Raw genomic sequence first — 26,865 nt, forward strand, 5'->3', positions numbered from 1 at the left:
TCAACTATTGAGGTCATTTGTTGATGACCAGTCACATGCTGTCCTCTGTCCAGACTAGAAATTAAGAAACTAAGGCAATACTCTACCAGACAGTGGGCCAGGCCGAGGTATGGAAGCAGGGGGACACAGAGGGAAAAGGACAGTCTGCCTTCAAATTGCTTGGTCTGGTGGGAGAGGGCAGGTGAAGATTTGAGTAAGTGGGACCTCTCTGACCACTCAGGGTACTTCTGGTGTAGCATCTGGTGTAACACTCTGCCTAGTTGTTGTGACCATTTATTGAGCTGTACTCTTTGCACAGCAGCAGACACAGCTGGGGTGCACTTCCAGCCCCAGTTGTGAGCTCTGAGGAAATCTCTCCTCACAGAGCCTCAGTGTCTTTACCTGTCCAATGGCAATACCATTGTCATGGCCCCTTCTTCTGTGACCACTAAGCATTCAAGGAAATGACAGGAGTCAAGCTCTTACCTCAGGGCTGGCTTCAGTACATAGCTCCAAGGGCAAGAGTGGCACTGTTCTGATCACTTGCTTAACTCCCAGTATGTGCACTGGGCACACACTCTGAAGAGGTCTGTGAAGTGACAAGACTGGTGGGCTTGTGCAATAGAACACAAGGGTGGTGGTGGTGGGAGCACATGGTGGAAAGAACGAGTAGGAAGGTCTTGTGTGCCAGCCTGAGTTTATCCCGGGGCAATGAAGAGCTAGTGAGGGTTTTTGAGAAGGTCAAGGACTGGGTCCTGTCATTTGAGGGGTGTGCCTAACTTAGGCTGACCTCACAATGGGCTCCTTTGACATAGACACGACTCCCATCCTGTACCACATTGGGGACAAATATCAGTGCAAAAACCAGCAAACTTAACCAGCAACTGACCTTTGGGCTCAAATGGAGGAACTTGGCCTCCCTGGCTCTCTGTGGTAGTTTGGCCCTGGTACACAGTAGGTGTTTACACCAAATACATTTGTTCCATTGTCCTGAAGAGCTCTGAGCTATAGAAATCCTCCCACTCTGGGTGTGTGCAAAATAATACCTCTGGCTTGACTTTATTTCCAATATCTCAAGGGACCTTCCTGGCAAATGACAACTTCCTTTTCTTAAATGCTTACAATAAGTTAATAAGCATGACCATGCACCATTTTACTGAGTTTCCCAATGACACTGCTGTGAAGCAGGTGTATTGCTCTCCTCATTTTATTTTATCATTTGTTTATTTGGTACCAGGGATTGAATCCAGGGGCACTAAACCACCAAGCCACATCCCCAGCCCATTTTATTTTTTAAATTTTGAGATAGGGTCTTGCTAAGTTACTTAGGACCTCACTAAGTTGCTGAGGCTGGCTTTGAACTTGTGATCCTCCTACCTCAGCCTCCTGAGCTGCTGGAATTATAGTCATGCGCCACCCACCCAGCTTCTCCCCATTTTAAGGAGAGGAAACAGGTTTACAGTCTGATGAGACTATGGCAAGGGGCAGCAATGGGCCCAGGTCTGTGTGTCTTTTGAGCTTGTATACCCAGACCTGGCTCAGACTCCAGCTACCTATGCTTATTCTCAGAGTTTCTTTTCTTTTTCTTTTTTTTTTTTTGCAGCTCTAGGGATAGGGATGGAACTCAGGACCTTGCCTTGTGCATGCAAGGCAAGTGCTCTATCACTGACTGACACCCGAAGCCCACTACCTAAGGAGACTTTTCCTGGATTACTGGGAGAGAACTCACGACCTCAGTTTAGCTGTGACCCCAGAAGATTCCCTAAACCTGAGAGTTGGTCTTCATCGGTAAGTGAGCTACCATCAGTGTCTCAGGGGTTACTAAGGGAATTGAATGAGGACTTGACTGTAGCAGGCTAGCAAGGGCCTGGCCTCCATTTGCTCAACAATGAAGTACTAAGTCCTTGTTATATTCTTCCTCAGATGGGGTGGTCAGGGAAGGCCTGAGGTCACATTTGAGCAGAGATATGAGTGACAAGGAGCTGCCCACTTAACTACCCAGAGACAGAGTGCTGTTCCCAAAGGCAAGAAGTTTGGTGTGTTTTGGGAAGAAGGATAAAGGCAATCAAGATTTATTAGAAAATGGAAGTTTCCAGATAGAAGGTGGCCTCACAGACTGTGTTAAAAACAATCAGTCATAGCTATTACAGTATTGTTTTTCTTCACTCATAGGAGACACTAATGCCACCCTATGGTTAGACCAGACTTCATCCCAGTCAATGTGGATGTCTGATTCCCTCTGGCAAGTGTTGTAATGGCCCAGGGCTAGAGTAGGTGTGATCCAGATGTGCAGAAAAGGCCATCTGAGTCTGATCTACCTGCCACCTTGGCACCTGACTTCAACTGAGTTGCAGTGAGGTAGGTGCCCTAGACAACAAAGTTTCCCAATGGCACTACTGTGAAGCAGGTGTATTGCTCTCCTCATTTTATTTTATCATTTGTTTATTTGGTACCAGGGATTGAATCCAGGGGCACTAAACCACTGAGCCACATCCCCAGCCCATTTTATTTTTTAATGCAGACCAGGCAGGTCTGCAAAGGCAGCCTACATTGTCCTGCAGGTGGGTGAAACACAGGGAGCTTGCCTCTACCTCTTGCCTTCTGTAGGAATTCAGGGAGTCAGCACAAGGTTTCCCTATTTTTGTTTTTCTGAGAATTTTAATATTTGTTTCTTTGTTTGTATGTGGTGCTGAGGATCAAACCCAGGCCGCATGCCAGGCCAGCGCACTACCGCTTGAGCCACACCCCCAGCCCAGTTGGTTTGTTTTTATGGTGCTAGGGCTTGAACCCAGGGGTGCTCTACCACTGGAGCTACATCTCCAGCCCAAGCCTTCTCTCTTAAAGAAGCCCACATTCTCATCCTCCAGTACCCTCCTTCTGCCAGCAGGAGCCCAGGACAGGACATGGTGGCCATAGGTAAGGCCAGGGCAGGTGCTCATGTGTCTTTCTAGAAAGGCCTTCAGATAACCCTGGTCCCAGCCCCAGTTCTTGTCCTGTTGCCTCATTAGTAAAGCAAGTAAATGGGGCCTCATGGTGCATGTCTGTGATCCCAGCCACTGGAGGATTGCAAGGCCATCTTGGGCAACTTAGCAAGACACTCTCTTCAAATAAAAAGGAAAAAGGGATGGAGATGTAGTTCAGTGGTAAAATCAAAGTAACAGTACCCTCTACTTCTGAGTGGCCACCTTGAAGTGTCATTGTGATGATGCATCTCAAGTGCATAGTGCTACTTGGCCCATAGTATAGTTGTAAATAAACTGTGGTCATTATTATAGATTGGGAAACTGAGGAATAGGAAAACCTACCTGGAAGCCTGTGGCCTGTGTTCTAGTTAATATTAAGCAATTCCCTGCCTAATTTATGGGCTCCAGGTGACAAATCCACTCAATAATGAAGTTGGCCCTGAAAAACTCTAAGGGCCCAGCCAGGTGTGGTGTCACATAACTATATCACAGGGACTCAGGAGGCCGAGGCAGGAGGATAGCAAGTTTGATGCCAACCTGAGCAATTTAGTGAGACCTTATCTTTAAAAAAAAAAAAAAAAAAAAAAAGACTGGGTTGTAACTCAGTGGTAGAGGATCCCTGAGTTCAGTCCCCACTACCAAAGGCGGGGAAAATATGCCCAAAACACTCTAAGGGCTCTGCCATCTTGAGAGTTTTTCTGGTCCCAAATCCCCAGACAGAGCCACCCACTCTTCTCAGGTACTTTTTGTCCTGCCTGCCTCTGTTCCTGACTCTGACTGAAGGGAAGAGCCTGTTTGCCACTCCAGAATGAGCTGCAGTCTCCTGTGCCCCCCAACACACTAAAACTAAAGTGGCTCCTGCTCCTTGGCCCTATCCCCACAGGCCTTCTGCACTCCACCTCAGGGAACCCCCATAACCCAAGGCAGAAACTGTCATTTGCCCTTCACTGAGGTTTAAATGGCTCAGAAGGGGAAGGTAGGAGTCCTCCACTAGAAAATGGAGGAGCTGGAGATTGGAATCTTGGCCTGCCCAACTTCAGACTAGAGAGAGGAAAGCAGCTGAAGTTCAGGTTGGGAGGGAATTTCTACCCTCGGTGCTGGGAAGGCCCAGGGCTGTCAGAGCCACAGGCAGCCCTGGGCCAAGGAGGACAAGCGGACACTTGGCCTGATGAGAGCCTTTATTCAGATGGCTGACTTGCCTCCACTCCGCTTCTCTTCTTAGACATTTGGAGTTGAGTGTTGCTCTCACTCCTGTGAGGACACCGCCTGGGCCTCAGAAAGCCCTGGTTGGCAGGGAGGAGTCCCAAACAGGCTATGGACCTGAGATATTCCACCTAATCCTAGATGGCCAGTCCTTGAGAAAATGTGGCTCTCCTTAGGCAGCTTGGAGGCCCAGTGCCATGCTTGCTCCCTCCTGTTCTGGCCCTCAAGGACACACAGCAATGATTATGACAACTATAAATAACATCCAAAGGTCAGTGTTCAAAAAGAAGGAGCAAAGGTAGTGGCAAAGGTGTCTTCTGTCCCTGGAGGCAGTGGATGGGAAGGCAAACCAGCACCCTTGTTGCAGCAGCTCAGACTAGGCCCGGCCCCGGACACACAGAGGCGGCGCTGTGATGCCCAGTTCCTCTCGGAGGGCACTCAGGGACTGCTCCCAGCGCTGCTCGTAGTACAGGTTGAGGACGCAAGGGGCCCTGCGCCCATTCTCAACTGCCCACGGGATCAGCTCCGAGACTAGCACCTGCAGGCTCCTGAGGGGTGGCAGGGAGAAGAGAAGACATCAGGTCCTCAAGGGCTAGGCCTGCTATGTGCTCAGAACCTGCTGTGCATGTGCCCAGTTAGTCCTCACTCAGAAGCAGAAGGAAAGCTCAGTGAGGTGAAACCTTATGCCCCAAGACTTACACACCTTGAACACACCAAAACTAAGATGTACATAGAGGACTAATTCCAGAAACTTGGGCTACCCTGCCTTCCCACTGACTCCTATCATTCTGCCCTGGTCCTGAGGCCTGGCCCCAAAGCTCCTGGGACATAGGCCAGTTTTCCCTTTCTGCCTCCTCTTTCATACCCTTGCTTCCTGGAGAGCCACGTGGGCTGCTAGGTGACTGCATACCTTTCCCATTTTCTGAAGTCCAGCCCCTCTGAGGTCTCCCCCAACCCTCCAATGTCCCTGCCACTTGAAAACTTACTGAGCACTGAGACGGACTGGTCCAAAGAGTGCACCCAGGATGCACATGGGGAGACGAGTCTGTACAGCCTCAAACCATTTCACCACGATTTCCCCTAGGGGTAGGGACAAGGACCGGGTAGAAGGTAAGTGATGCTGGGAGGAGGTGGCCAGTGGTGCTGCTGGTAGGGCCCAGAGAGGCATCTGCTTTTCTCCAATCTCTACCAGGGCTCAGTTGTACCCCTTCCTGGCCTGTGCTGGGCCTTGGGGCACTGGGCTGGGGGTGGAGGAGAGGGTATCAGTGCAGGAGAAAGGGGCTGGAAGGGAAGCTGCGTCAGAATGCAAAGGATCTCAAAAGCCAGAATAAGGAGACTCCGATGGTCCCAACAGGCCTTAGAGGGAGGGATGCTGTGGGAGGGATATCAGTGTAGAAGTCACAAAGGAGAAATGGGGATAGCATGGTCCAGATGCTACCAGAATATCTGCGCAAAGCAAAAAAATCAGCAGGCACTGAGTAGATGAAGGGACGTGGTGGAACAGGTGACCCTGCCCTGGCCCTGAAGACTCACAAAGACAGTTGGCTGGAGGACACTGCCATCCACTACTTGCAGGTAGCCGGCTTGGTGGCACTCACCCAGGATGTTGGTAGGCATCCCCAAGAGGGTGTGAAGCATGTCGTGCACCTCCCGGTAACGCTGGATCACGTATGCTAGCTCTTCGTCATCCACAAAGCGGGTGGGCGCTCGGGTGTCTGGGGAGACCCTCTGACAAGCATGACACTCCCCTAGAGCCTTTCCCAACAGCTCCCAGGGCCTAATTTGTTAGTCTCCCCTTAACTTTCAACCATTCCTACCAAACTCAGTCCCCACCAGAAAACCCTGGTGACTTTATTTCTGTCCACACTTACCAACAAGGGAGGACTCAGGCAGGAAATATTGGGGAATTAGCACCCCGCCTTGGGCCTACTCCAACTCACACATAATGTTTGTAGCCTGTTGAATTCTATGGTAACAAAACCCCTTGTGGGGAGGGTAGGTAATAGGAAGTTGTTTAATAGGTATAAGTATCCATTTTGCAAGCCTAAATTCTGGAGATTAATTGTACAACAAAGTGAATACAAATAAATACTACTGAACTGTAACTTAAAAATGGTTAAGATAGATGGGCATGATGGCACATGCCTATAATGCTAGTGACTTGAGAGGCTGAGGCAGGACCTCGGCAATTTAGCAAGGCCCTAAGCAACTTAGTGAGAGCCTGTCTCAAAAAATGAAAAGAACTGAGGATGTGGCTCAGTGGGTTAAGTGCCCCTGCGCTCAATCCCTGGCACTAACTAACTAACTAAATAACCAATCAAATAAATAAGATGTTAAATTTTATGTCATGTGCTTTTCTTTTTCCTTCTTTTTGGGTGCTGGGGAGTGAATCCAGGGGCACTCGACCATTGAGCTACATCCCCAACCCATTTTTAAAAAATTTGAGAAGGGTCTTGTTAAGTCACCCAGGCTCCTGAAACTCAGGATCCTCAGGATCCTCAGCCTCCCCAGTTGCTGGGATTACAGGTGTGCACCAACATGGCTGGCTAAGTGCCTTTGATTTTTTTTTTTTTTTTTTAACCACAATTCAAAATTTAAAAAAGGGAGGCTGGGAGTACAGCTCGGTGTAGAACATTTGCCTAGAATGTGTGAGCCTCTGGGTTTGGTCACTACCACCTCACACGAAAAAATAAAAAGAAAACAAGAAGCCCCAAGGCCCCTGATTGTTGGCACAAGCTGCTCCCAGCCTGGGTGCTCTCTCCCACCCCCATCTTCACCTTGAGAATTCCTGTATATCCTTCATGACCTGATTTAAGCATCTTCCACCTCCTAGAGAAGCTGTTCCTAACCTTCAGACTGAGTGAGTCCATGTTATGGTCTCCTGCAGCATCCTGCCACCTCTTTGTGGTACTCAAAATGATTTTACCTTGATGTTTAGTGCATGTGACTATTAATGTCACCTCATTCTGCACTGTCCTGTGTAGCAGCCACCCACCACTGCAGTCATGGAGCTCCCAAACATGGCAAGTTCCGAGATGTGCTATGCTTGTGAAATACACTGGATTTCAAAGACAGTATGAAAGAAAGTGAAATTACAATAATTTAAAAATGTTGATGCTGGAGAATGATATTGGCCCAATTATACTGTCATAATGTGTGCATATATGAATATATAACAACAAATCCCATCAGAGATATATAATATACTAATGAAAAAGGAAAGACCCACCTTAAACCACAAAAAAAATAAGTAAATAAAAATAAAAATGTGGATTACTCGTTGGAATGCTACTATTCTAAATATATTTGGCTAAAAATGTATTATTAAAACAATTCCTGGGGTTGAGGTTGTGGCTCAGAGGTTGAGCGCTTGCCTAGCAAGCATGAGGCACTGGGTTCGATCCTCGGCACCACATAAAAATAAAATAAAGGGGGCTGGAGATTTAGCTTAGTTGGTAGAGTGCTTGCTTCACATGCATAAAACCCTGGGTTCAATCCCCAGCACCCCAAAAAAACAAAATAAAGATATAAAAAAAAATTATACTTTTTTTTTCTTTTATTAAAGTGGCTAGGAGAAAGCTTTAAATAACCTATGTGGCTTTAGTCTGTGGACACTGCTGCTGCATGAGGGCAGGGCTAGCTGCTTTGCTCATTGCTGTTATCTTTGGTTTCTGGTCTGGGACCTGGATGAATAAGCATCTCTTGAATGCGTGAGTAAACGGCCAGCCATCCCTGAGCACTTCTCTGACCCCAGGTAAGAATGTTGACTACCTTCCTTCAGCCCCTGCCTCGTTGAGTCCTCATCAGTGCCCACACAGTAGTAGTATCCTGGTCTTTCTGCTCTCAAGGCATGGCCTCAGCCTGTCCAGAAGCCGAGAGATCTGAGGTCTTCATTGCTTTGAGGCTGCAGGCTCAGCAACATGGCCAATCTGAGTCTGTGGCCTCACTGGGTCCCAGGACCTCACTTCCTCTGCGGTTGTACTTGCTTTGTGAAGCTGAACTGATCAAAGTAACAGCAGCTACTTTTATGGAGTACCCACTATGTGCCAGCTCTGGGCAATCTCCTTCACACGTTATCATATTTCACTCTCACAGCAATTTAGGTAGTACACACTGTAATTATCCTCAGATATAGGTAAGAAAAACTAGGCTCAGATAAGTAACTTGCCCAAGAGCATACAGCTAATAAAGTGACTGAGTCAGGATATGAAATAAAGTCTGCTGGATTCCAAAGCCAGTAGCCTTGACATCTGTTATGAACAAGCTGTATAAATACTCTGAAGACAAAGGTTAGGTCCTTTTACATCAGATAAGAATTTGTCCAGGGCTATAAAACTGGGAAGAGGCAAGATTTTAACTTGGATTTCTCTTTAACTCCAGAGCTCATGTCTGCCCTCTTGACCATGCCTCTTAGCAATGTTAGCCTCAGGGCTGGTGGCCTCACCTTGATCCTTTCTTTGAATCTCTATTGGCACAGAGGTGTTCCTTCCCCTTTTGTGGGTTGCTGATTCCCTTGCTCTAGAAATGTCACAATCTTCAGGCTGTTACCATAACTAGGGCAGTTGCTGGGCAAGGTGCCCATCGTAATCCTGGTAGACACCTCTCTGCCACTGCAACCCTCCACAGCATCAAGTCTAAAGGTTCTGGTGAACTTCAGAAACTGTTTCTACTTGGGTGGCACATGGGGCAGGTTTCCCGCTGATGAAATAACTTACACCCTAGTGAAATCTGAGGAAGATGGTATAAAATAGGACAGGTGATTGCCCTGCAAAAGCAAGTGTCTGGAAAGTGTAAGGGACAATGTCTTTCAAGGGCAGTGACTGTCAACTGCTCACCAGGGGACATCTGCAATGTCTAGACATTTATGGGTATCTCCATGGGAGGGGGAGGATTCTAATTGTATTGAGTTGGTAGAAGCCAGGGATGCTGCTAAATGTTCTTCGAGACACAGGACAGCCTCCTATGAGAATTATCCAGCCCCAGGCATCAATAGTGCAAGGTTGAGAAACCCTGTTCTAGAGCAACCTTTGATCACCACTTGCCCTCCTCCAGCACGGTGGGCTCTTGAGCTGAGCTGGAGAGACACTTAGCACGGGGGCTTTGATGGGGTAAGTATGTGCTAGAGGGAGGAGTAAAGATAGGTCAGGTCAGGTCATGTAACTATCCTTGTAATGGTTTCCTTGGGCTATTATGAAATACAGATCTCTTCCCAAAGTCTATAGGGCCTGGTAGCGCCTAGCCCTGGCCTACCTCCTAGGCCACTTTTTGCCTTTCCCCCAGTTACTCCTCTGAGTGAGTTTCTTTTCTTTATGGTGCTGGGGATAGAACCCAGGGCCCTGTGCACAGAGCTACACTTATATTCCCAGTTAATTTGCCTATACCATAGAAAATGGCATGAGACTAAAAAGCACTTTTTTTTTTTCTTTTTTTACAGGGATTGAACCCCAGGGCACTTAACCACTGAGCCACATCTCCAGCATTTTTGACATTTTTTTTATCTTGAGACAGGGTCTCACTAAGTTGCTTGGAGCCTCACTAAGTTGCTAAGGCTGGCTTTGAACCTGCAATCCTCCTGCCTCAGCCTCCTGAGCTGCTAGGATTACAGGCATTGCCACCACAACTGGCCTAAAAAGTACTTCTGCCCATGATGGCAGCTCGGGGCTCCCCCTGCCTCAGCATGTCACTCCTATGCCATTTCTCTGCACTTCTTGATGATGCCAGATGCATACAAACTGGAACTCACATTCACATCCAGGAAACGGAGATACTCGCGGCCAAATGAGCCTTCAGGGAGGCTATGGAGCTTGCCCAGGTCCAGGGTGGACAGTGAGATCCGGGGACGCTCCCTGAAAGGCAGAAAGCAGGACCGGATATTAGGAGGTACCAGCAAAGGCAGGTGAAAGGCCCAGTTAGAGTAAACTTTGGTTGGGGGTGAGGACACAGGGCAGCATTTAGCCACAGCACTAAAGGAAAATCTACTTGCCAGGCCAAGTAGATTTGGGGACTACTACTTGGGGACTGAGGAGACTACCACAAACCAAGGACATAGGAAGATAGACTACAGATGTACTAAAGGGGAAGGGTACAGCTAGCACATGTTTTGTGAGCTTAATGAAGGCACGGAGTCCTGTGGCTGAGCTGGTCTGAGCTGCCACCTTGTACAACCCAAAGGTGGTCATACTGCACACACATATATATCAGTGGTGCCCCTGGAGTTGGGCAGTGCCCAGCCTGTGCAATGTCCATGGTCAGGGTATCAAGAAGAGCTCCTTAAAAGAACAGGGCTGATAAAATATGACTCTAGAAAAGTAGGATCCCTAGAGAACTATCGCTTCTTGACCTTTTGGCTAAGATATGTGCAGGATACCTAGAGAATGATTTCAAGTCCCCAGGCAGAGCTGGGACCTACTGTAGGATCTGGGCACCCTCTGGATCCCTCCTCATCTGGTCCCTGAGGACCTTCAGGGTCCAGCATCCTGTGGTCTCCCCAAGAACTGCAATCATGTCTGAAATGACAGAGAAGGGCACAGATAGGGAACGTGATCTTAGGTAAGTTACTCGACTAGGTCTTATCCTTGGTTTTCTACACTATAAAACAGGGATAATATCTACCTCTTAGTTATAATAATCCATTTTAAATGCTTAGCATATCACCTAGCACACAGCTTAGACTCAATATATGATTTATTTTATGTTATTAATCTTCTGGGGTGGCTTTGGTTAGCACAGTGCTCTAAAGACTTTATAAATCATTTCACATTCCATTATCACAAAAGAATATCATGTCTGCATTGACTGGTACAGACTCTGGTATTAGAGAGTGCTGTGTCTGAGACCAGGTATGATCTATCTAGGTGAACTTACACAAATTGCTTCACACTAAGCCTCAGAGTCCTAATTTGTAAAGCGTAGATTACACCTTTCATAGAGGGTTAATGTGAGAAATACAGAAAAATCATGTTATATAAAATATTTAGCACAGTGCTTAAGGAGCAGTTGTCATTATTATTCTCAGTAAGAGTGAGAGTACTTTCTAGAACTTAAAAATCCCGGAAAGGACACTATAGGAGCTTTTTTTTTTTTAAGTACTTATTTTTTCGTTGTAGTTGAACACAATACCTTTATTTATTTTTATTTTATTTTAAAAAAGAGAGATAGAGATAGAGAATTTTTTTTAATATTTATTTTTTAGTTTTCGGCAGACACAACATCTTTGTTTGTATATGGTGCTGAGGATTGAACCCGGGCCGCACGCATGCCAGGTGAGCTCGCTACCACTTGAGCCACATCCCCAGCCCCCTTTATTTATTTTTATGCGGTGCTGAGGATAGAACCCAGAGCACGCACATGCTAGGCGAGTGCTCTACCGCTGAGCCACAACCCCGGCCCCAACTATAGGATCTTAAGAATTGTCTAGCCAAGTGTGGTGGTCCACTTCTGTAACACCAGTGACTCAGGAGGCTGAGGCAGGAGGATCACAAGTTTGAGGCCTGACCTTGTCTCAAAATAAATAAAAGGGCTGAGGACATAGCTCAGTGGTAGAGTACCCCTGGATTCAATCCCCAATACCACTTAAACAAAAAGTGTTCTAGGGGCCAGGGAGACTTGGCCCTTTAAGAACAGCATCTGAGCCAGGTGCGGTGGCATATGCCTGTAGTCGCAGCAGTTCGGGAGACTGAGGTAGGAGGATCACAAGTTCAAAGCCAGCCTTGGCAAAAGCGAGGCACTAAGTAACTCAGTGAGACCCTGTCTCTAAATAAAAGATACAAAATAAGGCTGGTGATGTGGCTCAGTAATCAAGTGCCCCTGAGTTCAATCCCTGGTATCCACCCCCCACAAAAAAATAAATAAATAAAACAGCATCTGGTTGGAAATTGCCTTGCCCGCCACAACTGTTATAGAGGCTAGGAAACTCCAATTCCTCCTCCAGAAATGAACCCTGAGCAGCCTCCTGATTCCTCCTGGGCCCAGGGACCCTCATCTGCAGGCCTCCATGGCTGGGTGCCAAGTAATTTTGTTTTTATCCATGCCTGCACTCCTTAAAAGAGGCGACCTTCCTTATGCACTGGTGAGCATAGCCCCTTCCCTGTGCCCTGGTCCATCCTGTAGAATAACCCCTGGATTGTGATCATAAACATTTTGTTTACCTTCTCCCCATTACAACCCTGGGCACCATGAGGAAGGGCTATGCCCACCAGGGTGCCTGTGGTGGGGAGGGGGCACAGGGGTTGGTCAGCCTGTGTAGGGCCATCTGGGGCTTTTACACAGGCTGGTCAGAGACCCTGGGCAGCCCCTGATGGGTCAGCTTGTAGAAATTGCCCAGGGCCCTGCAAATGTCAGGAGCAGTACTGATGTATAAGTTAGTGAGCCGCCACCATAGTAGGCATTTGAGCAGAGTTAGGAAGCAGAGGGGGTGAGATGGTATATCTTCAGAGAGAGGTTACTTCTGGAGATAATGCCTCTGTGGCCTAGGGGAGCCTCCCAGGTCAGGGCTCCCAGGTTAGGTCCAGCTGATGGAGGATGAAGTAGGTGATGGGTGGGTGTGGCCAGCCTGGCAGAGGAGACAAATATGACAACAATGTGACAAATGCCATGCTAGAAAAGGTCAGGGGTCACAGCTTGGCACAACTGGAGCAGAGAAGAGGCTCTTCTCAGGGATATTTGCCAGGCAGGTGTGGGAGGAGGTGAGCTCCCAGGCCATACCATGGGACATGTATATCCATGCTCCCTAGTGTTCTCTGTAGTTCTCCACTGACCTTTCAGATCAGTCCTCCCCTGTGCCTGTCTCTCTGTCCCTTGTCCCAGGTTGCCCAGTTCTTGGAACCAAATCTTTAGGAGGCCTAAGTTCCTCAGACCTCCAGATTCTGGGCCTTTTACTTAAGAACTCTGTCCAGGGGTACTGGACGCATAGGAAATAAAAAGCAGCAAGATAAATACTTCTTGAATCTTCAACCAAGACGGTGTTTTCTATAAGTGCTGAGAAGGTTATAATTAGAAAGCCAGAATTCTCTTAGTTGCCTAATCCTGAAGTTGGGTGCAGTTCAGTGGTAAAGAACAAGTAGGAGGCCCTGGGATCGGTTCCCAGTAATGGGGGGTGTTCTAGGGATGGGAATATAGCTGAAAGGTAGATCTCCCCTCCCCCTGGCAAAAAAAAAAAATTCTAATTATACAGCTAGCAGACATTTATTGAGATTTACTGAGCATTTATTATGTGTCAGGCACTATTCTAAATGCTGCAGATTCCGTGCATTCATGTTGTTCGACCTCATAAAATTTACTTTCTAGCAAGAATGTTGTTATTATTTACTTAGTATGAGGGATTGGAACCCAGGGGCGCTTAAGCCACATCACCGGCCCGCTTTTATTTTAATTTTGGAAACACAACCTCGCTAAATTGCTGAAGCTGGCTTTGAACTTGAGATCCTCTTGCCTTAGCCTCCCGAGTACCAGGGATTACAGGCGTGCGCCATAGCGCCCGGCTCTAGCGGGAATGTTATAATGTGACAGGTGCTTATAAATCCTTTACCCCAGGGGTTCTAAACACAGATGGATGACAGAATCTCCGGGAATTTTAAAAGATAAATGATCAGACTCTGCACCCCTCTTTTTATCCACCTCCCCCCCCACCGCCTGGCAGATTGGGATTCAAAGAGTTTAGGCAGAAACCAGGCATCTGGTTTCTATAAATGTTTCTGGTGATTATGAGGTGAAGCAAGGTTTGGGTACCCCGACCCGGTCTATTCTCCAGGCACCCAGGAAAAGGAGGCTTTGAGGTGGGGACCTGCCCAGGCTTCCAGGGCAAGGGCACCCGACCTCTCGCTGCCGCGACAGAGCGCCCAGCACACGAGGCCTTACCGTGGCGGTACGGGTCGTAGAGCGCCATTCCAGCCGAGCCCGCGGCGAGCAGCGCCTTCTGCAGCGGGGAGGTGGGGATGTGGTCCGGGTAGAGCCGGCTGGCGCCATGGCTCCTGGCCCGGAAGGGCACATCTGCCGGGAAAGCAAAAGGTAGAGGTCAGACGAGCTCCGCGCCTGCACGCTCCTCCCGCCTCAGCCTGGGACCCGGCGCCACTTGCCTGCAGCCGGCCGGGTACTGCTGGAGAGTAGACCAAGGGGGAGCAGAGCCCGACGCAGCAGCGTCGCCATGGCAGCGGGCGTCCGACGAAGGGCAGGCGGGGCAAGGCCGACGTTGTAAACTTCTCTGGGAACGGAGTGCCAGAGAGGTCAAAAACTAAGCTGCCTACGGCCTCTCGAGGGGAAACGTCGTGGAACCGATAGGAAAGGAACCTAGCTAAGCATGAGAAGGAAACTCACGCATTTTATCTACCAGCAGTTTTCACTGATACAAATTGCTCCCCGTTTCCCGCAACCCCAGAAAATTTCTCCAAAAAGACCTAATCCTGCTAGTTTTACGATTCTCTACCGGACCCTATTTCCTCCTCTCCCTCAGGTTTTCCCCGAGGACAATAAGATAAGAACCTCTTCCGGGCAGGAAACATGGCGACGCCTATTGTAAGGACCACATTTGGGAAAGAACCGTACGACACTTCCGTTTGAATCCCAGCTTTTCTGAGAGCCCCGGGCGCCCGAGGCGCCAGGGGTGCTGGGGGCGCGGGCTGTGGTTATGGGTCTGGCGTGGTTGAACGGGCTCTTCGCCACTTATAAGCCCCCGGGGCTAAAGTGGCTGCACCTGCGGGATACTGTAGAGCAGCAGCTTCTAAAGGGTGAGTGCTTCGAACCCACCCACTATCCTGTTGAGGATCTTTTAAGGATCCCTCTCTGTTTCTTTCTATCCTTCCTGCAAAATAAAGTCATGTGACCGTTCGCCTGGGCAGAGCACTTTCCTATTCATCTGTTCTTATTCTCCACTATTTTCAGATGGGGAAACGCAGTATTGTATGTTGTCACACGGTGCATAATTAGAGTCAGGATTTGAACCCAAGTTGTCTTAACTGCTATTTTGTGCTTATTTTCTGTCTTCTACATCATTTACTTCCCTGTCCCCTTCTCTTCCAGTTGTTCTGACAGAACTGGCAAGACATTTGTCTTTATTCAGGTCTCAATGCCACAAAGCTGTCTGTTCCTGAACAGCGTGTTCGCTTCTTGTTGGGCCCCATGGAGGGCAATGAAGAGGAGCTGGCCCTCACAGCCACCAGTGTGCCCACCCTCACCAACCACAGGCTTGGTAAGGTAGATTCAGGCTGGATCTTGGTTAATACTTACCAGAAAATCCCTGACCTCCGTCAGTGTCCCAGTGCTCAGATTCCTGGCCCAGGTCCTTGAAGTATTAGACCAGGGATTGGCAAACTTTCTTGGAAAGGGCCAGATTCTAAATATTGTAGGCTTTTCAGGCATGTGGTTTCTGTTGCAACTGTTCAGCTCTACCATTTCAGCACAAAACGGCACAATGCACTGTGGGAAAGAATGATTCTTTTAAGTTTGTCATGCAAAAAAGCTACAGTCAGCTGTGTGTGTGTACCTGTAGACCCAGTGACTTAAGAGACGGGGGCAGAAGGGTCATTTGAGTCCAGAAGTTTCAGGCCAACCTTGGCAACATAGCAAGACCCTCATCTGTTAAAAACAACAGCAACAGAAGGACCCCCACAGGCTTGAGGATTTGGCCTATGGACTGTGTTTTACTGACTCTTTTATTATTCTAGGATTCCTGATATGAATTGAGACCTATAGGTAGAATTCTTAAGGAGGGATTCGGGACTTCTCGAAAAGAGTGACTTTTTTTTTTTTTTTTTTGTTAGTACTGGGAATTGAACCCAGAGACTCGTACATGCTAGGTAAGCACTCTACCACTAAGTTATTTTTTAATTTTTAATTTATTTTAAATTTTAAACATGGTCTCTCAAAGTTGCCCAGGCCAGCCTTAAGCTTGTCATCCTTCTGCCTCTGCCTCTTGAGTAGCTGGGATTACAGGTATGTGCCACTGTGCCTGGCAAGACTGACTTTTTAATCAGTAAAGTGGCTCAACAACAGAACTGTTTGTGGAAGCTGCCCTTGAATTTGCAGTCCTCCTGCCTTAGCCTCCAGAGTTGCTGGGATTACAATGTGTACCATAGCCCCTGGCATACCCAGTCCTCTTGAAGTTTCTCACTGGAAGACTGGTGAAAGGAAGAGTAAGAAACCTCTTGGGTTGTCCTTTCTCTGAGCCCTAAAGAACTAAGAAAATAGTTCTAGATCCCAGATTCCATGGAAAAAAGCCCGAGAGTATAGCCTGATCCTGATTTGAGGTATCATTCAAGGAATGAGGTCAGCATGCAGTGCAGAGTTATCCTGGAGGCTGGATTAATTGAGGAAATGGACCTTGCTGTTTTTTTTCCAGTGTGTGGGCCAGCATTCACCAGCCTGAAGATTGGTGTGGGACATCGGCTGGATATCCATTCTTCTGGGGTACTTGGTAGGTTGTGGGCAGCTTGAGGGTACAGTGATATGGTCTTAGGGAAGGACCAGGGAGCTACCATGAGCCCAGTGCACTTCACACCACTGCTTTTTCCCCTGATTCCTGCCCTGAGTCTCTGATCAGTTGGGGAATTGATTGGTAGGATGGAGGGAGTCACAAGAGGGTAATCACAATTGCTTACTTTTATCAAGTGATTCTACCATGTGACATGACTCAAGACCTTTAATGTACATTTATTCACCACAATAACCTTACTTATTAGGTAGATTCTTTATAGTTTTATGATTAAAGAAAGTAAGACTTCAAGAGCTTGGGTGGCTTGGCTGGGTTCTGTGGCTAGTGAATGCCCCTGGTCCTGAGAGGGAACACCATCATCTCATCATGGGGCAGCCAGGCATGTGACTCTGGCCAGTGTCTGAGTATTGCCAGAGCTGGGCCTACAAAGCCCTGAGTCATAAGCTGTTTGTGTCCCCAAGGTCAGGTGTTGGTCTTAGTTCCTCAGCCTCAATGGCCATGGTCCCTTTGTCTTGCTTCTTAGAATATGGGAAGGCAGACATGATCTCATCTATCTTCCCTGCTCACCCTCTCCAAGAGTGAATGTGGGTTGTTCTCTCCTTCAGCCAGAGAAACAAGCAGACTGAGAGAGACACAGGAAGTGGCCACAAAGGCCCCCATTTGTTGGGCCCTTACTTTGTGCCAACAAGCTTCCTGTGCACTGTCTTCTTCCATCTGTATGACACTCTCAGACATTGGACAGGATGCTTCTCTCTATTTTACCGATGCAGATCTCAAGTCCCAAAGAAATTAAAAGTTATACTCAGAGACAACCAATATTTGATTACAAATCTATTGGGTCTAGGCCACCCACAAAGTCTCTTATTTCTAAGTGGATAGAATCCCCTGAGAAACTTGCTAAGGACCCCAGACCCCTTCCCCACCTTGTGACAGATTCAGCACATACGGGCTAGGCCAGAAATTGGTATCTTGAAGTATACACAAAACTCATTCGCTTCCTGCAGAGGAGGTTCTCTTTGCCACCTTGCTGGCTTCGGCAGCTTGGGAGTATTCTAATGGCAGCAGTGGGGGTGGAAATTTCCGGGGGAATAGGAGGGAGATGCCAGGCATGAGATGAGACTGACTGCCTTTCAGTGCTTGGCGTGGGACGTGGACGAAGACTCCTCACCGACATGTATGATGCTCACCTCACCAAGGTAAGGGAACCAGTACAGCTTGCTTATCCCTTGGTCCTTTCCTGGGGATCACTAGCAGTATTCTGATGCTGAGGATACCATAGGGAACACCCAGGCCATTAGCAAACTTATTTTATAATCATGTACTAGGGGAGACTGATATTGTGAATGGTGACCAGTGGTGTTACTACGAGCCAACTGCTCCACTCAACACTGTACACACATTCCCATGGGGATCCCTCACCACTACCTGTAAGGTGGAATCTGTGGCTAATCCAGTTTTACAGATGAGAGACTGATTCTCACAGAGGGGACATACATATAAGGTCCCAAACTTTTTTTTTTTTTTTTTTTAAGAGAGAGAGAGAGATTTTTTTTTTTTTTTAATATTTATTTTTTAGTTTTCGGCGGACACAACATCTTTGTTTGTATGTGGTGCTGAGGATCGAACCCGGGCCGCACGCATGCCAGGCGAGCGTGCTACCGCTTGAACCACATCCCCAGCCCCCCAAACTTTTTTTTAAAAAAAGTTTCCCGTGGTGCTAGGGGTTAAATACAGGGCCTTGTATGTGCTAGGCGAGTGCCCTACCACTGAACTACCTCCCCAGCCCCACGAAGTCTTTAAGACTCTAAGAACTGAAATTGTAACCTTCATTTGTCCCATACCAGAGCCTGGTCATGACACCATTTCATTCTTTCCCCAAGACTGAGAAGTGGCTGTTATCATCAAGTCCTCAAGGAGCTTCCTGTCCAAGGTGGGGCCGTGGACTCTGATCCCATAATGTACATGCAGATTTACATGTTAGGGGACCTTGTCTTAATGTTAAAGAGCATGGATTCTGGAGTCATATGACTCCAGTTCAAAACCCAGCTTCAGGGCTGGGGATGTGGTTCAGTGGTAGAGGGCTTGCCCAGATGTATGCCCAGGGTTTGATCCCCAGCACTGCAAAAAATAAACAAACAACTTCTATTTCTTTGCCAGCCATGTGTCCTTGGGTGGGTCTCTTAACATCTGTGTACTGTTTCCTCATCTTTAAAAAGGGAATGAGGATAGTATTTTCTCTGCAGGTATATTAGCCAAGGTTTTCTAGAGGAACAGAATCAACAGGAAGTATAATTGTAAAAAAGGGACTTACTAGGTTGCCTTATGTGACCAGAAGCTGGAGAGGCCACAATGGCTGTCTGCAGGTCAAAGAGCTGGGAGAACCAGTAGCTGCACAGTCCAAGAGGCTGAAGCCCCAGAACAAAAGAGATCAATGGTGCTACCCTAGCCTGAGACCTAAGCCTTCTGGAGAATCATTGTCTTCTTTGGAAGAGTGAAGAAGTGAAACAATTACCAAGTTGATACTTCTGCAAGTGAGGAAGCCAGATTTGTTGTTGCTAACCTACATTTTTAAAAGAAGATTCATGTGTTAATTATATAACTGAAAAATAAGGTAAAAAAAGAACATTAAATGTCAATCATCTGATATACTCAGATGATTGCAGCAGCAATCAAGAACCTGTTCAAGAAGAAGCAGAAGCGAGCTTACATCTGCTGTTGCTTCTTTGTTCTTCCAACTTTTATTCTATCCAAGCTATCATCCCATTGGTTGGTGCTGGCCACGTTTAGTGAGTGTCTCCATTGCAGTTGGCTATCTTACATATCAGTCATTCCTAGACATACCCTCATTGACACACTCATAATCTTAATCCTTGGCATCTCTTTTTTAAAATTTATTTTTTAGTTGTACTTGGGACATAATGCCTTTATTTTATTCATTTATTTCTATATGGTACTGAGGTTCAGACCCATGGCCTTGCACATTCTAGGCGAGCACTCTACTGCTGAGCCACAACCCCAGCCCTCCATCTATTAATCCAATCAAGTTGGCAATGCAAATTAACCTTTACAGCAGGGTTACTTTGAAGATTAAACTAATGACCACATGTAAATGCTGAGCCCAGCCCCTGGCACATCGTATATGCTCAGTAAATTCACTGTCATCACCAACTCTGCCCTCATTGCTGCCTTCACTCTTTTTTCTTGCTGGACTTTGATTGAACCCTGAGCACTCTACCACTGAGCTGCATATGGAAGAGGCAGTTAGCTGTGCAGAGTTGGAAGAAGGGGCCCTCCTGAGATCAGGGTGGCAGGAGGACTTGACATGACTGTGGAAAGCCTTGTCACCCTGGAGGGTAAAGAGAAGCTAACAGCATGCTGAGAGTCACTCATTGTTGGGTGGCTGGGTGGAGAAATGGAGAGGTGTGGGGTCGTTGCAGGGTGACGATCGGCACCCTTTGCTGGTGGGCTGGTTTAATATCACCATGAGATTGGCCCTGTCATGGTCCCCAGGTCACAGAAGAGAATTGGGGCACAAAGAGCAAGAGAGCTGCCCAAGCCCCATAGCAGAGCTAGCACCCTTCCCTAGGGTCAGGGGCTGTACATGGGAGCTCCCTGAGCAGGACCCAAGGACCCCCACCCCAGCCTCAGCTTTCCTCTTCCTCTGCACCAGAGCTTGGAGTGGGAATTCTGATTGGATCTTCCTGCCTCACAGGATTATACAGTGTGCGGTCTTCTAGGCAAAGCCACAGACGACTTCCATGAGGATGGACGGCTGGTGGAGAAGACTACATATGGTAAGAGCCTGGGGTGGGTGGGAGTGGTGGCTGCCACTGCCCTCCACGTTGGCTTCTCAGTGAGCCTGTGTTCTGAGACATTCCATGGGATCTATTGGATGTTCATTGGAAGAGGATTTTGAGTACCAGGCACTGGGGAAAAATGGTGAATCAGATGGGGGTCCCTAGCCTAGCACATGATCCCACCTCTTCTGTAAATGATAGAAAACATGAGGCAAAGCAACACTATATATTTGTACTCATAAATATGTGTCAATGTCCAAAAAAATGCCTGGAAACAATTATCAAGTTGATACTTCTGCAAGGGAGGAAGCCAGAATTTGGTGAAATAGAGATATTTGTTGTTGCTAACCTACATTTTTAAAAGAAGATTCATGTATTAATTATATAACTGAAAAATAAGGTAAAAAAGAACATTAAATGCTAAGAAAGAGAGCCAACAGGAAGAAGCCACGGGATCCAGGAGGGGCTTCCTGGAAAAGGGGAACCAAAGAGGGGAGGAGGCAGTGGTAGGTACATTCCAGGTAAGATGACAGGCAGTGTGAGGACAGCCAGGCCGGAAGGTCAGGAAGGCAGGGCCCTTCCAGGCTGGCAAACCTTCTGTCCCCTCACCTGGTTCTAGAGCTCTGGCCCTTGCTACCAGAAGTTGACACTTGCCCCAGCTGGGCCCTAGGCTCCAGGCTAACTGGCAGTTTGTGAAAGTCTCCAGGCTGCTACAGTCACTTGGTGGGACCAGGTGTCAGAGCCATTCCCAGGTTTGTTTGTTTTTTTGCTTCTGTTTTTGTTTTGGTAGCACTGGGGATTGAACCCAGGGGCAGTCTACCACTGACTGAATCTCCAGACCATTTTTTTTGTTTGTTTTTCCCATATTTTAAAAAATTTTATTTCTTCTTTTTAGATATACGTAACAGTAAAGTGTATTTTAAAAAAAAAATTAGTTGTAGATGAACACAACACCTTGTTTTAAAAAAATGTGGTGCTAAGGATAGAACCCAGTGCCTCACATGTGCTAGGCAAGCACTCTGCCATACTGAACTACAACCCCAACTCTAGTAAAGCGTATTTTGACATATTATACATGCATGAAGTATAACTTATTAGGATCCCATTCTTGTGGTTGTACACGGTGTGGAGTTTCACTGTCGTATATTCATAGGAAAGTGATGTCCAATTAATTCTACTGTTTTTTCCATTCCCATTCCCATTTTCTTCCTTTATTTCCTTTTGTCTAATCTAATGAACTTCTATTCTTCCCTCCCCTCTCCAGCCATTTTTATGTTTCATTTTGAGACAGGGTCTTGGTCAATTGCTGAGGATGGCCTTGAACCTAGAATCTTCCTGTTTCAGCCTCCCAAGTAGCTGGCACCACCATGCCAAGGTCCACTCTCACTCCTTACTTCCTGTTTCTACATTTGGGCAGGTGGCACCCTCCTCCAAGGGTCCCTGGCATGGAAAACCCCAGGCCAGGGCATAAGAGATATGACTTAGGATATTCGGTGAGTCACTTTAGGTCTTTGACCCTCCATTTCCAAAAGAAGATTTTTTTTTTTTTTTTTTTTTTTTTAGGGTAGATGGATACAACACAATGCCTTTATTTTTATGTGGTGCTGAGGCTCGAACCTGGGTCCCACCTGTGCTAGGCTAGCGCTCTACCGCTGAACCACAATCCCAGCCCTAAGAAGATGTTCTTAAGCTGAGTCTGGATGGCTTTAGGGAATCTGTGAGCCCCTGGAAAATATCCTCAAAATATTAAGTTCCTGGGCTGGGGCTGTAGCTGAGTGGTAGAGCACCTACCTCACATATGTGAGACACTGGGTTCCAGCCTCAGCACCACGTGAAAATAAGTAAATAAAGATACTGTGTCCATCTACAACTAAAAAAAAAAAAAAAAAAAAAAAAAAATTATATATATATATATAAGTTCCTGTGTCTTTGCTGAGAAGAGGGTGCAGAGCTTTTATGAAGACTCTTCTCAGAGGACTCTGAACATTCACTCCCTGGAACCCTTCTCTGGCTGATTTTAAGGATGGAGTTGGTTTGGAGGAAAGGAGCTTGCCAGTTTGCTGTCGCCTCTCCTCAATGGGTACCTGTGTTCTGACACCCCACAACTGCGTTTTGCAGATCATGTGACTAGAGAGAAGCTGGACCGGATTCTAGCTGTTATCCAAGGCTCCCATCAGAAGGCCCTTGTGATGTAAGTGAGGTGCTGGGGAGGTGCTGGAACAGCAGGAAGTACCTGCAGAGCTCTGTGGGCTCTGCCTGCCCTGATACAGATTCCAAGGATCCTGTTTTTACAACTCTAAACTAAATGGAACTACCCGTTCCTCTCAGGGCATGCAGAAGTGTTTCTGCCAGGTCTTGTTCTGGCCACTGGGGAAATAAATAAATAAATAAATAAATAAATAAAGGAGAGCAAGAAATCCCAGTGCCAATCTTGGGAGCTTGGAAACCTGGATCCATATCCTGGAGGCACAGAGCTGGAGAGAGGGATGGTGGTTGGGTCACCTAGTAACTACGACCTTGGGCCCTTGTGGCAGCCCACTTAGGATTCCTGATTCCTAGACATCAGTGCTGTGGCCTTGGGTGAGACCCTACCCTGCTGGAGTCTGACTTTTCTTGTCTGTAAATGGGACAGAAAGAACCCATGCTTTCCAGAAATGTGCTGAGGACTTCAGAGGATCAGACAGTTGCCTGAGGTACAGGGACACAGCAGAACAGCCACCTGAGATGGGGAAGCAGCTGTGATTAGAGAAAATGGCCTCGGGAACATGATTTCAAGAATGAGTGGGAGCTGGATGAGGTGGCTTGTGTCATCCCAGCTACTCTGGAGGCTGAGACAGGGGCACCTGAGTTCAGAAGTTTAAGACCACACTATGTTGCTACAAGCAAGACCTCATCTCAAAAAAATAAAAATAAAAAATAATAATAAATCACCAACAACAAAACATAAAACACCTGGATGTGGTGGTACACACCTGTAATCCCAGCACTCAGGAGGCAGAGACAGGAAGATCAAAAGTTCCAGCCAGCCTCATCAATTTAGCAAGACTCTGTGTCAAAATAAAAAGGGCTCGAGATGTAGCTCAGTGGTATAGCTCTTGCCTAGCGTGTGCCAGGTTCTGAGTTCAATTCCCAGTACCATAAAAAATAAAATAGAAGCAGGATGGACAGGATGATGTGGGCACAAAGAGAGAACAGTCTGGGAAAATATCCTGGGCCACGGGGGGTTGGGACAGGAAGGAGGAACCCATGTTGGGCATGTTGTGGGTTATTTGGGTTGAGTGTGCAGTGCCTGCAGGATGATCAGGCTGAGATGCTGGAGCACAAGGCCCATCACCCTGTCAGCATGGGTCACCAGTGAGCCCAAGGAATGTGGGCAGAGGCTGCCTTTGGCAATTGAAGGGGACCAAGTAAAGGAGGCTGCTCCAAAGGTGGCTGGAGAGTAGGGGGTGGGTGGGGAGCATAGAGCAAGTGAGAGGAAGCACCTTCCATGGTGGGGCAGGAGCCAGCTGCACCTTCACCCACACTACCCCCTGCTCCCCAGGTACTCTAACCTAGACCTGCAGTCCCAGGAGGCCTATGAGATGGCCACGAGAGGTGTGATCCGGCCCATGAACAAGTCCCCGATGTTGATCACTGGCATCCGGTGCCTCCATTTTGCACCTCCAGAGTTCCTCTTAGGTAAGCTGCCTCAAGAAGTCGGAGCCCCTGTGGAATGCTCTGGCAGGAGCCTGCCTCTCAGGCTCCGCCAAGGCAAGCACACGCCAACCCTGATCTCTGCTGGTTAAGGCTTCAGGGGCCAATTTCCTTCCCGCTCTGACCCAGACTTACCTGAACCCAGTGCAGCCCTGACTCCTGCCAAGTCAGCCTTTGAAGTCAGAACTGAACAGGCAGAGGTTCCAGAACAATCTCCATTGCTCTGGGCCCCTCAGACATCGCTGTCATTTCCCCGGTCCTGCCCAGCTCAGGATCTTTGTTCCTTCTATGACTGTTAGTCATGTGAACAAGGGCTTTTCTTTTTTGGTACTGGAGCTTTACTCCAGGGCCACTTTACCACTGAATCATATCCCCAGTCCTTTATATTTTTTGTATTTTATATTTTTTGAGTCAAGGTCTTACTGAGTTGCTGAGGCTCGAACTTTCAATCCTCCTGCCTCAGCCTCCCTAGTTGTTGTGATTACAGGTGTGTACCACCATGCCAGGCTAACCAAGGCTTTTCTTGAGCACTGATCAAGACTCTGAATGCTATAAATGTATAAATGTATAAATGATCTCTTTAGTCTTTATAATTTCTCTTTACAAATGAAGAAATGAGGTCTTGGAGTAATACTTATCAAATTCTCACCAGCCCCTCGGGGAGATTTCTTAAAAGGCAGGTTCCAACCCAGCAGTGCAGGTGGGGTCTTGGATCCTACAAGATCCAAGTTTGTTGTCTGACAAACTCTTAGGGGTTCCTACAGGACTGCATTCTGCACAGCAAGGCCTAGAAAGCTGAAGTGTCTTGCCAAGGCTATTACACAGTTGAGGCATCCAGATGCCAGAGGCGATTCCTGACCTCAGTGTGCATCCATGTCCCCGGCAGAGGTGCAGTGTATGCACGAGACACAGCAGCAGCTGCGCAAACTGGTACATGAGATCGGCCTGGAGCTGAAGACCACTGCTGTCTGCTCCCAAGTGCGGCGCACACGGGACGGCTTCTTCACACTGGACGATGCCCTCCTGAGGACTCACTGGGACCTACACAGCATCCAGGATGCCATCCAGGCTGCAGCCCCCCGGGTGGCAGCCGAGCTGGAAAAGAACCTGAAGCCAAGGTTGGGCACCCAGGAGCTCCCCAGTCCCGGCCCATCCTGAAACTCCGAAGGCCTAAGCTCTGCCGTGGGGGCAGGGAGCTGTGCAGGGCATTGATAGGCCAGGCCGTTGGCGGGGCAGTGGGCGCCATAGCATAAAGGCTCAGTATTCATGAGCCAGAACCAGTGAGTGTGGAGGAATTGAGAGTAAGAGAAACTCTTCTACATGGACACAAAACTGAGTCTGTAATAGGAAAGATTAGTAGGCTTAACCCAATTGAAAAGGAAAAAACTCTGTATGGAGAAAGAGATGATAAACAAATGACAGACTAATAAAAAAATCTGCAGTATCTTTAACTAGGAACAGCGTCCACAGGCTGTATGCACACACACCTGGGCTTTTTTTTTTTTTTTTTCCTTTTTGTGGTTGAGCCATCCCAGCCCAATCTATACCACATAAAGAACACCTGACCGTAAGAACAAAATGACAAGAAAATTGATACGGAAAAAAAGAACACACACACACACACACAATATGGTGATCATTTCATGTCATTTAGTATTCTTTTACTAAAGAATATTTTTCCAAAAACAGTTGAGCAATGATTTGAACTGTGTGTGTATCAAAAGTAATCTAAGGGGCTAGGGCTGTAGCTCAGTGGTTGCCTAACGTGTGTATGGCCCTGGGTTTCACCCCAGCACTGAAAAACAAAACCCAAAAATCCAAGAAGCTAGTACACCAGAAATGGCCTTCAGCCTCTCTATTAATGAAAGAAGAAAATGAGAGGACTCTACTTGTCTCTCATAGTGGGAGAATTAATTAAAAGATAATAGGCTGGGCTAGAGGTATAGCTCAGTTGGTAGAGTGCTTGCCTCACATGTACAAGGCTCTGGGTTCAATCCCCAGCACCACACACACAGGAAAAAAAAAAAAGTAATATGCTGTATTGGTAATGGGGCAAGAAAATGGGCCATCTGTGAAACTGTGCTCTCTTAGGAGTAATTGGTAGTGTGTATCAGAATTTAATCCTTCTGCCCTATGATCAAGCCACCATCAGGATTCTGTCCTCCTACATGGTTAGAGACATTTCTATACAGACAACTGTTGTGGCTGTGTTGTAACAGTAAAAAGTGCAGGAGGTGGCATATGCCTATAGTTCCAGCAGCTCAGGAGGCTGAAGCAGTTCAAGGCCAGCCTCAGCAACTTAGCAAGACCCTGTTTCAAAATCAAAAAGGGGTGGGAGGGCTGGGGATATAGCTAGCTCAGTTGGTAGAGTGCTTGTCTTGCATGCACAAGGCCCTGGGTTCTATCCCCAGTACCACAAAAAACAAAATGGGGCTGGGGATGTGGTACAGTGGTTAAGCACCCCTGGGTTCAATCCCTGGTACTGGGGGAAAAAAATGCAATGTAATTAATCCCTAGCAAGGGACTAGATAAATACACATGGCATAAAAGGCACAAAAGACTCTATTCCAATGTCCTGAAGGAAGTCGGAAAAAAAACATTTTTCCTGTCAGTTTTATTTCTCTAGGCTCTAGACACTCTGACCCCACATGTACTTAAAAAAAAAAAAGAGGGCTGGGGATGTGGCTCAAGCGGTAGCGCACTCGCCTGGCATGCGTACGGTCCGGGTTCGATTCTTAGCACCACATACAAACAAAGATGTTGTGTCCGCCGAAATCTAAAAAATAAATATTAAAAAAATTCTCTC

The 26,865-nt window shown here is 47.4% G+C and overlaps 2 protein-coding genes across 4 annotated transcripts; one reads left to right on the forward strand and one right to left on the reverse strand.

Annotated features, from left to right (window-relative positions):
* Nucleotides 1-4,106: 4,106 nt before the first annotated feature.
* Coq4 (coenzyme Q4) lies at nt 4,107-15,447 on the reverse strand. 2 transcript variants are annotated; one of them, XM_076845368.2, is made up of 8 exons: nt 15,366-15,447; nt 14,219-14,343; nt 14,001-14,132; nt 10,555-10,651; nt 9,889-9,991; nt 5,744-5,873; nt 5,132-5,225; nt 4,107-4,693 (listed from the first exon to the last, which is right to left on the reverse strand). In XM_076845368.2, the coding sequence occupies exons 2-8, from the start codon at nt 14,286-14,288 to the stop codon at nt 4,522-4,524; spliced, it is 798 nt and encodes a 265-aa protein (XP_076701483.1). In that variant the 5' UTR covers nt 14,289-14,343; nt 15,366-15,447; the 3' UTR covers nt 4,107-4,521. The 2 variants fall into 2 exon arrangements, with proteins under 2 accessions (XP_076701483.1, XP_076964917.1); XM_077108802.1 differs by lacking the exon at nt 15,366-15,447 and having other exon boundaries at nt 14,219-14,507.
* On the forward strand, nt 14,615-26,865 carry Trub2 (TruB pseudouridine synthase family member 2). 2 transcript variants are annotated; one of them, XM_076845366.2, is made up of 9 exons: nt 14,615-14,866; nt 15,199-15,327; nt 15,899-15,934; nt 16,477-16,551; nt 17,704-17,765; nt 20,282-20,363; nt 22,485-22,557; nt 23,908-24,044; nt 24,946-26,865. In XM_076845366.2, the coding sequence occupies exons 1-9, from the start codon at nt 14,767-14,769 to the stop codon at nt 25,215-25,217; spliced, it is 966 nt and encodes a 321-aa protein (XP_076701481.2). In that variant the 5' UTR covers nt 14,615-14,766; the 3' UTR covers nt 25,218-26,865. The 2 variants fall into 2 exon arrangements, with proteins under 2 accessions (XP_076701481.2, XP_076701482.2); XM_076845367.2 differs by lacking the exon at nt 15,899-15,934.

The sequence above is a fragment of the Callospermophilus lateralis genome, chromosome 2 (assembly GCF_048772815.1).
Source record: "Callospermophilus lateralis isolate mCalLat2 chromosome 2, mCalLat2.hap1, whole genome shotgun sequence".
NCBI lineage: Eukaryota > Metazoa > Chordata > Mammalia > Rodentia > Sciuridae > Callospermophilus > Callospermophilus lateralis.

What these genes read in the sequence shown, in the direction of transcription:
- Coq4 (XM_076845368.2), bottom strand. Translation starts at nt 14,288, where the DNA reads ATGGCGACGCTGCTGCGTCGGGCTCTGCTCCCCCTTGGTCTACTCTCC. An exon ending in GAGGGTGCCCAGATCCTACA is followed by an intron (nt 9,992 to 10,554) that starts GTAGGTCCCAGC and finishes TCTGCCTTTCAG; the next exon opens with GGAGCGTCCCCGGATCTCAC. An exon ending in CCAGTCCGTCTCAGTGCTCA is followed by an intron (nt 4,694 to 5,131) that starts GTAAGTTTTCAA and finishes GCCACCCCTCAG; the next exon opens with GAGCCTGCAGGTGCTAGTCT.
- Trub2 (XM_076845366.2), top strand. Translation starts at nt 14,767, where the DNA reads ATGGGTCTGGCGTGGTTGAACGGGCTCTTCGCCACTTATAAGCCCCCG. An exon ending in AGAGCAGCAGCTTCTAAAGG is followed by an intron (nt 14,867 to 15,198) that starts GTGAGTGCTTCG and finishes GTCTTTATTCAG; the next exon opens with GTCTCAATGCCACAAAGCTG. An exon ending in CATCAGAAGGCCCTTGTGAT is followed by an intron (nt 22,558 to 23,907) that starts GTAAGTGAGGTG and finishes CCTGCTCCCCAG; the next exon opens with GTACTCTAACCTAGACCTGC.